We start from the raw sequence: 16,584 nt of genomic DNA on the forward strand, positions 1-16,584 counted from the left end.
TCTTCCTTCCTTCTTTTCTCCCTCTCTCTGTCCCTCCCTCCCTCTTTGCTCCCTTCCTTCTTTTGTCTTAATTGACCTTACCAGATATTAGTGTGTTTGATTGGCCTTAATTCCAGAAATGTGCTCTTGCTTTGTGGCTCACTTCTCTTTCTTTCTTTGTTTAATAATTTATACTTTATCTTTATTGTTCCCTCTTTCTTCAACAGCATATGATATGGTTATTTAAATTCTCCCTTGACAAAACTAGGAATTATTACAGTGAAACCTGCAAAAGCTGGGACTGTGTAAGGCAGAAACCTACCAGAGAAGGAAGACTCAAATATATTGCACTAAAGCAAGCAATTGAAAAGTGGTAAGACTGCAGCCTGTCAAGGCAGGGGAGAACTTACAAGACCCAGAAAAGCAAGGAAGTCCCATTGAGTTCCAACTCTTACAGGTTTCACTGTATTTAAAATTGAATTCCTATTTGTAATACTTGAAAATGACATATCTGTGCTTAGTTTCAATTTCTATGATTATTTGTAAGAATGAACAATTTATTATGTTATCTGACCATTTTTATCTCTTCTTTTGAGAATATTTTGCATTCTTACATTGGTGTACTCACTGTTTTATTACTGGTTGGGCTCTGTGTATATTAGAGATATTAACCTTTTTTCTCATATAGTCTGAAAATATTTATTTTCAATTTCAAATTTACTTTTTTTAATAAGATACCAATTAATTTTTTTAAAACCTACAGTTTATAAAAATAATGTAAGGAAGAAATTTTTCCACTTTAAATGTATATTTTAATAAATAAGAAAAGTTGAAAATCAATGAGCTCTATACATATAGCTCGAGAAATAAGAAAAAAAATAGTACATTAGACCCAAAGAAAGCAAAAGAAAAAATTAGCATGTTTAAATAAGAGATTAATGAAATAAAAAACAAAATATTATAGAGCAAATCAATTAGGACAACAGATGGTTCTCTTAAAAGACTGATAAATTTGATAAATTTTTGGTAAGATGATCACAAAAAACATTTAAAAATATCATTACAAATATGGTGTCCTTATACCAATAAATTTAGAAATTTAATGAACAAATTCTTAGGACAACATAACTTACTAAAACTGACCCAAGAATGAATGGATTTGAATAGTCCTATATATTCATTTTTTGGAAACCCTGGTGGTGTAGTGGTTAAGAGCTATGGCCGCTAACCAAAAATTCAGCAGTTGAGATCCACTAGGCACTCCTTGAAAACCCTATGAGGCAGTTCTACTCTGTCCTATAGGGTCGCTATGAGTTGGAATCAACTCAGTGGCAACAGGTTTTTTTTTTTTTTTTTAATTCATTTTAAACATTGAACCATAATTTAAAACCTGTCACAAAGTAAACTTCGGATCCACTTGGCTTCACAGAGATTTTTCCAAATATTTAAGGAAGAAATAACACTAGCCATACACAACGTTTGAAATGATATAAAAATATGGGAGAAATTCCCAAGGCACTTCTGGGTAGACTTGAACCTCCAGCCTTTTGGTTAGCAGCTGAGCCATTAACTACACCACCCAGGGACTCCACCTGTTATATAAATGAGTCAAAAATGGCATATGTGTAAAACCTAGCAACAAATTCAAATTTTTATACGTCCAATTGTTCTTTAAAAAACAGCCAAAAATAGGTGGATTTTTAGCCACTTAGAGCCTGCCTGCTTTCCCTATCCCACAAAACTGCACCCAACATGTTGTTAGGTGCCGTCGAGTCTCTTTGAACTCATAGTGACCCTATGTACAACGGAATGAAAGACTGCCTAGTCCTGTGCCATCCTCACAATCATTCTTATGGTTGAGCCCATTGTTGCAGCCATTGTGTCAATTCATCTCCTTGAGGGCTTTCCTTTTTTTCACTGGCCCTCCACCTTATATAACATCTTATAGGTAAGATAAAACCCTGTAGTTATAAGGACCCCAAGATGCTGCCGTCTTCTGAGCTCTCTGATGCAGAGACTCCTCACCTTGCTACAGAAGAACATTTGTGAAGGAACATGTAACCTTCCCTCCTTCTCTTTTCTTCCCCAGCAGCTTTCTTGCCCTCTTCCCTTCTGGTAGCTCCCTGCACCCTTTGCCTCTGTTAGACCTCCTGCTGTGAGGGACAACCCCTTTACATGTGGTTGTCAATGCTTCCTTCACAATAAATAGCTTGCTGTGCAAATCTAGCTAAGAGTCATATTTTTTCCTGGGTTAGCTCTCCTACCCCAGTTCTCTCACCTCACTACATCATCTCAGCTGTGGTATGCTTTGAAGCCTGACTCTTCTGATAACGTCTCTTGGATGGATTTTTTTTCTTCCATTTTTCTACCCTGTACTATTTGGTATTGTGTGACAGTTCTAATTTTTAACCTTTTATTTTGACACAATCTCAGATTTCTAAAGTTGCAAGAACAGCACAAATAATCCTCAAATGCCAACATTTTATCACACTTACCCCCTTTTTCTCTCCTCTCTCATTCCTCCCCCACCCTCCTCCTCTTTCTCTCCCTTTTCTTCTCCTCCTCCTCCTTTTCCTCTCCCTCCTTCTTCTCCCTCACTAGTAATTTTTCTGAACCATTTCAGAGTAAGTTTCATTTCAGATACAGTGCCCCTTTACCTCTAAATCTTCAATATTTCCTAAGAAAGATTACAACATCTTACATAACCACAGTGCAATGATAAAATGTGGAAATTAGCGTGATATAATACTATTATCAAATCTACAGAGCTCATTCATATGTCAATAATAATACCAATAGTTGCATTTTTAGCAAAAGAAAATCCCAGATTATGCACTACATTTTGTTGACATATCTCTTTTGCCTCCTTTCATCTGGAACAGTTCCTAGACTTTCTTCGTTTTTTTATGACATTGACATTTTGAAGGGTATAGCTCAAGTATTGAGTAGACTAACCCTCGATTTGGGTTTTTCTGCTGTTCCTTAATCTTTAGATTGAGGAAATATATTTTGGGCAGGAATTTCACAGAAGTGATGTGTCCTTTTCAGTGTATCTTGTCAATAGGCACATGATGTTGACTTGTCCCATTACTGAAGTTCCATGACCATCTGACAGAGTTATTATAAAATGGGTGTTGAAGAAAGATAGCTGGGATTAGAGACCCCATTTTTTTAGGTTTCCGTGAAATTAATAAGTGAAAGGAGGTCCAAATCTTAGACAAAGTGACTGACTCCATAAATACCTTGAGTAAAAATTATGGTCAACCTTCGTATTATGTAGAAGATGCCTGCTTGCTGTTAACTGATGTTGTTCTTGTCCCTTCCTTCGTAGATACGTCAGCCACATGGAAACTGAAAACCAAACAGGAGTTTTAGAGTTCATCCTCCTTGGATTCTCTGAGGATCTGGAACTGCAGCCCTTCATATTTGGGTTTTTTCTGACCATGTACCTGATCACCGTGCTTGGGAACCTGTTCATCATCTTGGCTGTTAGCTCTGACGCCCACCTCCACACCCCCATGTACTTCTTCCTCTCCAACCTGTCCTTGATCGACATTTGTTTCAGCAGCACCATAGTCCCTAAGATGCTGGTGAACATCCATACAGAGAAGAAAACCATCTCCTGCGTGGACTGCCTCATTCAGGTCTATTTTTCCATGCTTTTTCCTATTCTGGATACACTACTGCTGACCGTGATGGCCTATGACCGGTTTGTGGCCATCTGTCACCCTCTGCACTACTTGGCCATCATGAATCCCTGCCTCTGTAGCCTGCTGGTTTTTACTACCTGGTTCATTGGTGTCATGATATCCCTCCTCCATATTTCTTTGATGATGCACCTGACCTTCTGTAAAGATCTTGAAATCCCACATTTTTTCTGTGAACTGACAAAGATTCTCAAGCTGGCCTGTTCTGATACCTTCCTGAACAGCACGTTGATATATTTTCTGACTGGTGTGCTGGGGGTTTTTCCCCTCATTGGGATCCTTTTCTCTTACTCACGAATTGTCTCATCCATCAGGAAGATGTCCTCATCTGGGGGAAAGCAAAAAGCATTTTCCACCTGTGGGTCTCACCTTTCTGTTGTTTCTTTATTTTATGGGACAGGTGTTGGGGTCTACTTCACCTCTGCAGTGACTCACTCCTCCCAGAAGGTCTCAATAGCCTCGGTGATGTACACTGTGGTCACTCCCATGCTGAACCCCTTCATCTACAGCCTGAGGAACAAGGATGTCAAGGGGGCCCTGGGAATGCTCCTCAGCAGAGTGCTTTCTTGTCTGTGATGGATCCATTGGCCCCAGAACTAAGAAGATTTGTGGGTATCAATGGCAAAACGCTTTTAATTCTGAAGTTGGATCAAATCCCAAGTCTTGAATCTCTCAAATCAACTTGTTCTTTTACCTTATCCTGGTAGATATATGACTTTGCTCTCTCAGAATTTTTACACACTTTTTAACAACTAATATCCACAATTTCTTAGATGGTACTTCTGCCCTATTTTCTGTCCAAAAATTATATCCAATGACTTTTCCTATCATGCCAAGAGCAATTCTAAAATTGCCTTTTCATTCCTTTGTGATCCTTCTGTCATCTTTCTTACTTCCACACTAGTGAGTTCTAACCTTAAATTTGAAGCATTTATTATAGTTTTACTTTCTCAAGTGTTGGCACAGATTCTTAACTATTGGTATCATTTGCCTTAATTTATTTCTGTGTTTACCTGTGAATTTTTGTTTTTTATGTGTGTCTATCACCAACAGTGTCTTTTTTAATTGAATTAAGTATGATTGAGTACATACAATAAAAATAACTTTTTTAGTGTTTATCATCCATTAAGCCTATGCTAAGTACTGTGTATATTATCTTATATAATCTTTCCAATAGAAACAATTACTGTCCCCATTTTAACAGTTGCTGTCGAGTTGTCCAACTCATGGTGGTCCCATGAGTGTCAGAATAAAACTGTGCTCCTTAGGGTTTTCAATGGCTAATGGTTTTGAAGTAGACTACCAGGACTTTCTTCCAAGGCACCTTTGGGTACTTGAACCTCCAACCTTCTGGTTAGCTGCCAAGCACATTAACTGCACCACTCAGGGACTCCTGTACCCATTTTAGAGATGAAGAAATTGAGGTCCCGATTTGAGGAAAAAAAAAAAAAACTTTCTCAAAGTTGAAGAGGGACCCAATGGCAAAGTCAGGATTCAAATCCAGAACTCTGACTCTGAGTCCATATTCTTACCTACCATGTAGTATGGCCATTCACATAGATTTTGATGTTCTACACTGTAAGAATAAACACAAATAGAAAAAGGAAAAAATAATAATGAATTTTCCTTTGTGAGAAGGGAGGCTCCCCATTCCTTTTCTTAGAGCATTTACTTTAGGAGACTTGTAAATTCTTTCTTTGCCTCAGTGAAATGTATATAAATCCTTTTTAAAGCTAAATAAGCTTCTTGACATTTTTATAACCCAGGAATGTTTCCTCAAGGAATTGGGGGCCATCTCCTTGAAATGTAGACAAGGCCCTTGTTTCTCAATTTCTGTGGGAGTGTAGAAGCCTAACTTTGGCTGTTGTCTTGCTCCATGTTGCAAAGCTATCTCCTGTCATAAAGATACAAGAAATTTATTTTTCTTTTGGATAAAAGAAACTAGAAAACACTGGTGACTACCGCCAAATACTAGGTGAATTTAGGATGACCTACATCCCCTGGTAGCACGGTGGTTAAGCCTTTGGCTGCTAACCAAAAGGTGAGCAGTTTGAATCTACCAGCTGCCCCTCAGAAACTCTGTGGGATGGGTTCTACTCTGTCCTATAGAGTTGCTATGAATCAGAACGGACTCAGTGGCAACGGGTTTGGTTTGGTTTTATGTGTGACAAATGATGCTCTCAAGTCCTGTTACTTGAGGACTAGTTACCATTTATCTTGATAATATGTATGAAATGGGTTACGTTTACTTGGCTATATAAAGAATCAGATTTTTTCCTATGTTTGTAATCTCTTCAGTGGTTTGCCTGTGATGCATCTTGTTCTGATTTAATATTTGCTCAATAATAATACATGTTTTCTTTCTCTTTTACTTTTGTGGAGAGGTTTTCTGAGTTGGCACGAGATTTTCTGTTTAATTACATTTCCCCAACAATGCACCTCTGCATATTACTGATGATTGATAATATTTCTGGTTATCCTCTATTAGACACCCAAAATCAAAAAAAGAAAAAAAAAAAAAAAACAACTCATTGCCATCTTGACTTGGCCAATGAAATATGAGTGAAAGTGTTACTGCTAGGCTACAGTATTTAAAAGCTAGTACATTATATACATAAACAACAAAAATCCACATGCAAAACACATAGAAATAAATTAAGGTGAACAATGTCAATTTTATGCCAACACTTGAGAAAGCAAAACTACAATAAATGCTTCAAATTTAAGGCTAGCTTCACACTCATTCTTCCGTTGTTATTGCAACTGTGAAAGTATATGTTCATATGGAGGCACTGTAAAATTAAAACAGTCTAGGAAGCTGATTCAGTATGTGGAGAACTCCCCTGAACAGCTGCCCAAATCCATAGATACTTTTCATAAGAGAGAAATAGACTTTTGTTTCATTGAGTAAGTAACATTTTAGTGGTGTTTGTTATAGCAATATAACTTGATATACCCTGACTTACAAATCCCAAGGCTGGAAATTCAAATTTGACAGCTTATCTAACCCAATGACTTTTACTACTATGTCAAGAACAAAGTGACAAAGCACAACGATTGGTCCTATCCACCTGAAGCAACAAAGGAAAAAGGGGAGTCAGGACAAGGAGGAGGATATGGAATGTGTGACTAATTGCCCCCATGAATGACTGCCTCTTTTACCATGAAACCAGAACTGGATGGTGCCTGGTTACCATTACTAAACATTTTGATTGAAGATTCCATAGAAGAATTCTGATCAAAAGGGGGACAATGTAGAGCAGAATTTCAAATTCTCATGGGCTCTAGATATTCTGGAGCCATGGAGGGTGGATGAACACCTGAAACTATTGCCATAAGATAATCTTTCAACTTTAAACCAAAAATATATCCTGAAATCATCTTATAATCCCACAACAGTTTAGTTTAGCTAGTAACAAAGGCCTGCCTTGAGCATTATACTCTTTTAAGAACTATCTATATAGGATCAAATTGACAACAGCAACTCAGAAGATTAGATAGGTATCCTAGGGGGCAGTGACTTTCTGTTAATCAGAGAGGAACAACCTAGAAAAGGAGGGTGAGAATGGTTGCACAACTCAAAGAATGTAATCAAAGTCACTGAATTGTACTTGTAGAAACTGTTGAATTGGTGTAGTTTTGCTATGTATATTCTCAACAACAACAAATTAAGTTTAGAAAAAAGGGTCAGTTCTGAGATTACTTTTTCATTCCTTTGTGATCCTTCTGTTTTTTTCTTGAGAACTTTAATTCAATTTCACATTAATACATGCATTCCTATATGCATGCATGCATACATGGTTACATACATGTTACCCTATATATGGCCCACATTCTTAAAAGAGAGTTAATTTATTATTGTGTCAGGAGGACTCTTTCAATAAGAGGTAAGGTCCTTTGAAGTAATAATTATTTAATTAGTAGCCTTGGAATCCTGTATAACTTAAAATAAGACTGATATATTTTAATTGCAGAACTTTAGAGATTTTGCTGTTATCTTGTAGTGCAAACTTAGGAATATTGGTCTAACTCCCAAACTGACAATCTGAACGAGACTTAAAAAAATAAAATTCCATTCTGTTAGTGCCATGATTCATAATTTTCTAATATGATATTTATAATATGATATAACAATCATGACCAAGGAAAGCAAAGTGTTTCCAGGACAGCCAACTACTATTGCATTTACCCATAATATTCCTAGGTTTGCTTGGAAGGTCTATTCCTATTGAGGGCACCTGGGTGACTCAACTGGTTTGTGCTAGACTACTAACTTAAAGGTTGGAGGTTTGAACCCACCCAGCCATCTTGCCATAGAAAGGCCTGGTGATCTGCTTCCATAAAGATTACAGCCAAGAAAACCCAGTGGTAACACTTGGGGTCCCTATGCATTGGAACTGACTCGATGGTGATAGGTTTGGTTTTGTTTTCTTACTCCCATCTATTCCTTGTAGTTATGATTTAGAAGATAATATTGGAATCATTATTCCCTGTGCTTGACCATAGAAAGTGCAACCCAGCTGGAGCTGAGCTCACACAGGCTCACGAGGACACATCAACTGGGCCCTGAGTTATAAAGACAATAGCTATGATAATCTTGGACAATATCATTTAGGGAACTTTTCACTTAAGCCAATCAACCAGATCACAAAAGACTTTCCACTCATTTTCTATATTCTAGCAGTGAATAGAAAGTTTGTTGGACCAATGATGATCCTTCTGGCTGTAGTTACTGAAACCTGTACCAATGCTCGTTAAGAAAGGCAATTCAAGAGAGGAGAAGCCAAGACAATGGAACAGACACACACTTCCAGCAAGCCCTCTTACAACAAAGGCCCCCCAAAAAACAAGTGAAATGACTATATTTATTACAAGTTATGAGCTCTGAACATTGAAGGCAAGTTTAGAATATGAACTGAGGGCCAGAGGGAGGAAGAGACAGTTCAGAAGCAGAGAGGAGCCACCAGACCTGAATCGCACAGAGCCCACAGGCACCATTCCTGGGAGCAGCAGCAGAAGGCTGGTACTAGTGTTTGGCTGCAGTTTCCTCAGGGAGAAACAGCCAGCCACACAGCCTACTCACACCTGCGGAACCAGAGAAGAACGGCACTCTCGGCAAAAGCTAAGTACTTGTGTATATTTTACTGCCCTCTCCACACCTCTCCCAAGTCAGGTTCAGTGGCTGATTTCCCTGGGCATGAGATAGGCCCTGTTGAGCACCTAGAGCCACGCTCCCAGCCTTGGAGAAGGAATAATTTGCAAATGGGGGAAAAGATAGGTTGTCAGCTCTACTAACCCAGGGAGCCTAGGACAGAAGAGGCTCCTGTCCAGCCATAAATAGTCCATGTAGTTTGAGTACATATCCCCTCTGCATGGACCTGTGTGGGCCTATTTCAGGAGAATAGGCCTTTGTTGGCAGACTCCAACTATTTCAGCTGTGCGGCAGAGAGCTAGGTATTTGATGTTTGACATTGCTTTGCCTATTAAACAGAGTCCTCACCTACCCACATCAGGGGCCTAAGGACTGGTGGCTCCACTCAGGCCACCCAGCCACCTGCAACAGAGGTCCAAGGATAACTGGTACCTCCCAGTCCTTACAACCAAAAACATTGAGTGCCCATGGTCCATCTGCATAGCTCACCCACATATATGCTCTAGGGAACAGGGACATGCTTTCCTCAGAGACATGTGGGGGATGATTCTCAGCCCCCTGCCTTGTTCAGAGCATGACCCCCTGCTGGAACCAGATAGCAGTACCTACACCAATCACCCTGGCCCTTCTAAAACTGTAGGACAGAGCCTGTACCACACACTTGATGATCAGCTACCTGGACACCTGAGCTGAATTCATACAAGAACATTGAATGGACTCCTAGACTAATATACCTGATAAGAGCCCTAGCCATCTGAGGAAAGGTAGTCAGAGCTCCGAAGGTGAAAATAATCAAGCTAGCTCACTCAAGCAACACATTTGGGCATATCAAAACAAAAAAAAGCAAGAAACTATGACACAGTAAGCAAACAAAAAATAAACTAACAATAACTTATAGATGGCTCAGAGGCAACAGTCAAAATCAAGTCACATAAAGAAACAGGCCATGATTGCCTCAACAAGCTCTCAAAGCAGAGAATCAAGGGATCTTCTAGATGAAAGTGCCTTCCTGGAATTACCAGAGGCAGAATACAAAAGTTTAATATACAGAGCCCTTCAAGACATCAGGAAGGAAATGAGGCAATACACAGAACAAGCCAAGGAACACATAGACAAAGCAACTGAAGAAATTCAAAAGATTATTCAGGGACATAATGAAAAATTTAATAAGCTGGAAAAATCCATAGAAGACAACAACCAGAAATTCAGATGATTAATGATAAAATTGCAGAAATAGACAACTCAATAGAAAGTCAGAGGAACAGAATTGAGCAAGTGGAAGGCAGAATTGGAAAACTTGAAGATAAATCACTTGGCACTAATATATTTGAAGAAAAATCAGATAAAACAATTTAAAAAAATGAAGAAATCTTAAGAATTATGTGGGACTCTATCAAGAGAAATAACCTATGAGTAATTGAAGCACCAGAACAATGAGGGATAACAGGAAATACAGAGAGAAATGTTGAAGATCTGTTGGCAGAAAACTTCCCTGATATACGGAAAGATGAGAAGATATCTATCCAATATGCTCACTGAACTCCACATAAGGTAGATATTCAAAGAAAGTCACCAAGACATTACAATCAAACTTGCCAAAACCAAAGATAGAGAGAATTTTAAGAGCAGCTAGGGATAAACGAAATGTCACTTACAAAGGAGAGTCAGTAAGAATAAGCTCAGACTACTCAGCAGAAACCATGCAGGCAAGAAGGCAATGGGATGACTTACATAAAAAATTGAAGGAAGAAAATTGCCAGCCAAGAATCTTATATCCAGCAAAACTATCTCTCAAATATGAAGGTGAAATTAGGACTTTTCCAGGTAAACAGAAGTTTAGGGAATTCATAAAAACCAAAACAAAACTGCAAGAAATACTAAAGGGAGTTCTTTGGTTAGAAAATCAATAATATCAGGCATCAACCCAAGACTAGAACACTGGGCAGAGTAATCAGAAGTCAACCCAGACAGTGAAATCACAAAAATAAAATAAGATTAAAAAAAAAAAGCCACTCAAAAAGGGAAACAGAGATGTTATTATGTAAAAGAAAACATTAATACAATAAAGAGGGACTGAGAAATGTAGTCATAAATCTTCTAAATGTAGCGGAAGACGAGGCGATACAAAGAAATAAAAGATAGGTTTAAATTTAGAAAAATAGGGGTAAATAATAAGGTATCCACAAAGGAGGCAAACTATCCCACACATCAAAATAAAATACAAGAAAAAATAGAGACTGCCCAGAAACAAAATCAACAACAATGAATATAAGGAAAGGACAATATTTAAAGATAATCTACTCGGCACATAAAAATAAACAGGAAAATGAAACTGTCAACAACACACACAAAAAAGACATCAAAATGGTAGCAATATATTCATACCTATCTGTAATTATGCTGAATGTAAATGGACTAAATGCACCAATAAAGAGGCAGAGAGTGGCAGAATGGATTAAAAAACAAGATCTGTCTATAGGCTGCCTACAAGAGACACACATTAGACTTAGAGACACAAACAAACTAAAACTCAAAGGATGGAAAAAAATATATCTAGCAAACAACAATCAAAAAAGAGCAGGAGTGGCAAAATTAATTTCTGACAAAATAGGCTTTGTAGTTAAATCCATCATAAAGGATATGAAAGGACACTATACAATGATTAAAGGGACAATATACCAAGAAGATATAACCATATTAAATATTTATGCACCCAATGACAGGGCTGCAAGATACATAAAACAAACTATCAGCACTGAAGAGCGAGATAGACAGCTCCACAATAACAGTAGGAGACTTCAACACTCCACTTTCACTGAAGGACAGGATATTCAGAAAGAAGCTCAATAAAGACATGGAAGATTTAAATGCCACCATAAACCAATTTGACCTCATAGATATATCTAGTGCACATGGAATATTCTTTAGAATAGACCACATATTAGGTCATAAAGCAAGCCTTTGCAGAATCCAAAACATTGAAATATTACAAGACATCTTCTCTGACCATAAGGCCATAAAAGTGGAAATAAATTACAGAAAAAGCAGGGAAAAGAAATCAAACACTTGGAAACTGAACAATACCCTGCTCAAAAAAGACTGGATTATAGAAGATATTAAGAACGGAATAAAGAAATTTGTAGAATCCAATGAGAATGAAAACACTTCCTGTCAGAACCTTTGGGACACAGCAAAAGCAGTGCTCAGAGGCCAATTTATATCAATAAATGCACACATCCGAAAAGAAGAAAGGGGCAAAATCAAAGAATTATCTCTACAACGTGAACAAATAGAAAAAGAGCAACAAAAGAAACTCTCAGGCACCAGAAGAAAACAAATAATAAAAATTAGACCAGAACTAAATGAAATCGAAAACAGAAAAACATTGGAAAGAATGAACAAGACCAAAGGCTGGTTCTTTGAAAAAATCAACAAAATTGAGAAACCACTGACAAAATTGACAAAAGAAAAGCAGGACAGGAAGCAAATAGTCCAAATAGAAATAAGATGGGTGATATTACAAACGATTCAACTGAAATTAAAGGAATCATATCAGATTACTATGAAAAATTGTACTCTACCAAATTTGAAAACCTAGAAGAAATGGATGAATTCCTAGAAACGCACTACTTAGCTAAACTAACAGAAAGAGATGTAGAACAACTAAATAGACCCTTAAGGAAAGAAGAGATTGAAAAAGTAATGAAAAAAACTCCCAACAAAAAAAAGCCTTGCCATGGACGGCTTTACTGCAGAGTTCTATCAAACTTTCAGAAAAGAGTTAACGCCACTACTACTAAAGGTATTTCAGATCATAGAAAAGCACGGAATACTCCCAAGCTCATTCTATGAAGCCAGCATATCCCTGATACCAAAACCAGGTAAAGATACCACTAAAAAAGAAAATTGCAGACCTGTATCTCTCATGAATGTAGATGCAAAAATCCTCAACAAAATTCTAGCCAATAGAATTCAACAATATATCAAAAAAATAATTCACCATGACCAAGTGGGATTCATACCAGGTATGCAGGAATGGCTCAACATTAGAAAAACAATTAAAGTAATCATCATATAAATAAAACAAAAGACAAGAATCACATGATTTTATCAATTGATGCAGAAAATGCATTTGACAGAGTTCAACACTCATTCATGATAAAAACTCTCAGCAAGATAGGAATAGAAGGAAAATTCCTTAACATAATAAATGGCTTTTGCACAAAACCAACAGCCAATATCATCCTAAATGGAGAGAGCCTGAAAGCATTCCCCTTTAGAAGGGAAACCAGAAAAGGATGCCCCTTATCACCGTTCTTATTCAACATTGTGCTGGAGGTCCTAACCTGAGCAATTAGGCTAAATAAAGAAATAAAGGGCAACCAGATTGGCAAGGAAGAAGTAAAAGTATTTCCATTTGCAGATGACATAATTTTATACACAGAAAACCCTAACGAACCCTCAAGAAAACTACTGAAACTAGTAGAAGAATTCAGCAGGGTATCAGAAAACAAGATAAGCATACAAAAATCAGTTGGATTCCTCTACGCCAACAAAAAGAACATGGAAGAGGAAATTACCAAATCAATACCATTTACAGTGGCCCCCAAGAAGATAAAATACTTAGGAATACATCTTACCAGAGATTTAAAAGACTTATACAAAGAAAACTGCAAAACACATCTGTAAGAAACCAAAGTAGACCTATGTGAGTGGAAAACATACCTTGCTCATGGATAGGAAGACTTAACATTATAAAAATGTCTATTCTACCAAAAGCGATCTATAGATTTAATGCAATTGCGATTCAAATTCCAACGACATTCTTTAATGAGTTAGAGAAACAAATCACCAACTTCATATGAAAGGGAAAGAGGCCCTGGATAAGTAAAGCATTATTGAAAAAGAAGAACAAAGTAGGAGGCCTTACTCTACCTGATTTTAAAACTTATTATACTGCCAAAGTAGTCTGTTTTGGTAGCCTGGTACTGGTGCAACAGATACGTAGACCAATGGAACAGAATTGAGAATCGAGACATAAATTCATCCGCAAATGAGTAGCTGATACTTGACAAAGGCCCCAAAACAATGGGGAAAAGACGGTCTTTTTAACAAATGGTGCTGGCATAACTGGATATCCATCTGCAAAACAATGAAACAAGACCCATACCTCACTCCATGCACCAAAATGAATTGAGAATGATTCAAAGACCTATATATAAAATCTAAAATGATAAAGATCATGGAAGAAAAGATAGGGACAATGTTAGGAGCCCTAATACATGGCATAAACAGTATAGAAAACATTACTGATAATGCAGAAGAAAAACTAGATAACTGGGAGCTCCTAAAAATGAAACACCTACATTCATCCAACGACTTCACCAAAAGAGTAAAAAGATCACTTACAGACTGCGAAAAAGTTTTTAGCTATGACATTTCTGATCAGTGCCTGATCTCTAAAATCTACATGATACTGCAAAAACTCAACTGCAAAAAGACTAATAACCCAATTAAAAACTGGGCAAAAATTACAGACACTTCACTAAAGAAGACATTCAGGTAGTTAACATATACATGCAGATTTGCTCACGATCATTAGCCATTAGAGAAATGCAGATCAAAACTTCAATGAGATTCCATCTCACTCCAACAAGGCTGGCATTAATCCAAAACACACAAAATAATAAATGTTGGACAGGTTGTGGAGAGATTGGAACACTTACACACTGCTGGTAGGAATGTAAAATGGTACAACCACTTTGGAAATCGATTTGGCACTTTTTAAAAAGCTGGAAATAGAACTACCATATGATCCAGCAATTTCACTCCTTGAAATATATCCTAGAGAAATAAGAGCCTTTACAGGAACTGATATATGCACACGCATGTTCATTGCAGCACTGTTTACAATGGCAAAAAGATGGAAGCAACCAAGGTGCCCATCAGTGGATGAATGGATAAACAAAATATTGCATATTCACACAATGGAATACGATTCATCGATAAAGAACAGTGATGAATCCGTGAAATATTTCATAATATGAAGGAAACTGGAAGGCATTATGCTGAGTGAAATTAGTTGCAAAAGGACAAATGTTGTACAAGACCACCATTATAAGAACTCTGTTTAAACAGAGAGGAAAATATTCTTTGATGGTTACAAGAAGGTGGAGAGAGGGAGGGTGGGAGAGGGGTATTCACTAGATAGTAGATAAGAACTACTTTAGGTGACAGGAAAGACAACACACAATACAGGTGAGGTCAGCACAACTGGACTAAACCAAAAGCAAAGAAGTTTCCTGAATAAACTGGATGCTTTGAAGGCCAGCATAGCAGTGGCGGGGGTTTGGGGACCATGGTTTCAGGAGACATCTAAGTCAATTGGTATAATAAAATCTATCAAGAAAACATTCTGCATCCCACTTTGGAGAGTGGTGTCTGGGATCTTAAATGCTGGCAAGTGGCCATCTTAGATGCATCAATTGGTCTCAACCCACCTAGACCAAAGGAGGATGAGGAACACCAAGGACACAAGGTAATTATGAGCCCAAGAGAGAGAAAGGGCCATATAAACCAGAGACTACATCAGCTTGAGATCAGAAGAACTAGTTGGAGCCCAGCTACAACCGATGAGTGCCCTGACAGGGAACACAACAGAGAACCCCTGAGGGAGCAGGAGAGTAGTGGGTTGCTGACCCAAATTCTCGTAAAAAAAAAAAAAAAAAGACCAGACTTAAAGGTCTGACTGAGACTAGAAGGACCCTGATGGCCATGGCCCCCAGACCTTCTGTTGGCCCAAGACAGCAACCATTCCCAAAGCCAACTCTTCAGAGAGGGATTGGACTGTACAATGGGTTGGAGAGGGATGCAGGTGAGGAGTGAAGTTCTTGGATCAGGTAGACACTTGAGACCAGGTTGGCATCTCCTGTCTGGAGGGGAGATGAGAGGGTAGGGGGAGTTAGAAGCTGGCAAAACGGACATGAAAAGAGAGAGCGGAGGGAGGGAGAAGGCTGTCTCATTAGGGGGAGAGTAATTGGGAGTATGTAGCAAGGTGTACATAAGCTTTTGTGTGAGGGACTGAATTGATTTGTAAACTTTTGCTTAAAGCACAATAAAAATTAAAAACAAATAAATAAATAAGAACAAAGAAAAGCAATTCAAAATGTAGAATCACAGTCTCTAGCCAGTCTGTGAAAAGGTGAAGTTTCAACGTTTTTGCCCATTTTGTAATGCTAATATATACTGATGATTCTGTAACCTTGTTTGGACTCGGGCAGACATGGCTCTAGCAGCATGCTTGTTTGTTTTCCCACTTTGTCTGTTTTGTAATATTTCCTTGAACTCAGGCAGACATGGCTTTGGTAGCATGCTTGTCCGGTTCCAACTTTTGCCTTTTTGGATATATGCCAAATAAAACTTCCTTTTTGCTTTACTAAACTTTGTGATTTTTTTTTCCTATAATTGTTACCATCATCTTAGGATGCTCAACTCATCATGTTGGTCCCTCCCCCATGGGCAACATTAATAGTTCAACAAAATAAAAGTCTGTGGATCATACAAATGAGGTGGTGAAAGGTAACATCTTCACCAACACAGAGAGATGAGGTTATCACCAGGTGACCCTGTTTAAAGGAGAAATCAATATTTAAGAAAGATTTGTCACATAGCTCAGTTCTGGCATATCTTTGACTCGGCATAGCTGAAAATAACTTTCCTGATTTCAGCCTAAGCCGTCACCATGTC

At 37.9% G+C, this 16,584-nt stretch overlaps 1 protein-coding gene across 1 annotated transcript; it reads left to right on the plus strand.

Moving 5' to 3' along the window:
* The first annotated feature begins 3,289 nt into the window (after nt 1-3,289).
* On the plus strand, nt 3,290-4,451 carry LOC100664803 (olfactory receptor 7D2). Its single transcript, XM_003422901.2, has one exon. It carries the CDS (start codon nt 3,324-3,326, stop codon nt 4,260-4,262), a length of 939 nt encoding a protein of 312 aa, XP_003422949.2. The 5' UTR covers nt 3,290-3,323; the 3' UTR covers nt 4,263-4,451.
* Nucleotides 4,452-16,584: the final 12,133 nt, after the last annotated feature.

This window comes from Loxodonta africana, chromosome 3 (genome assembly GCF_030014295.1).
Source record: "Loxodonta africana isolate mLoxAfr1 chromosome 3, mLoxAfr1.hap2, whole genome shotgun sequence".
NCBI lineage: Eukaryota > Metazoa > Chordata > Mammalia > Proboscidea > Elephantidae > Loxodonta > Loxodonta africana.

Coding starts and splice junctions, on each gene's coding strand:
- LOC100664803 (XM_003422901.2), top strand. CDS start 3,324: ATGGAAACTGAAAACCAAACAGGAGTTTTAGAGTTCATCCTCCTTGGA.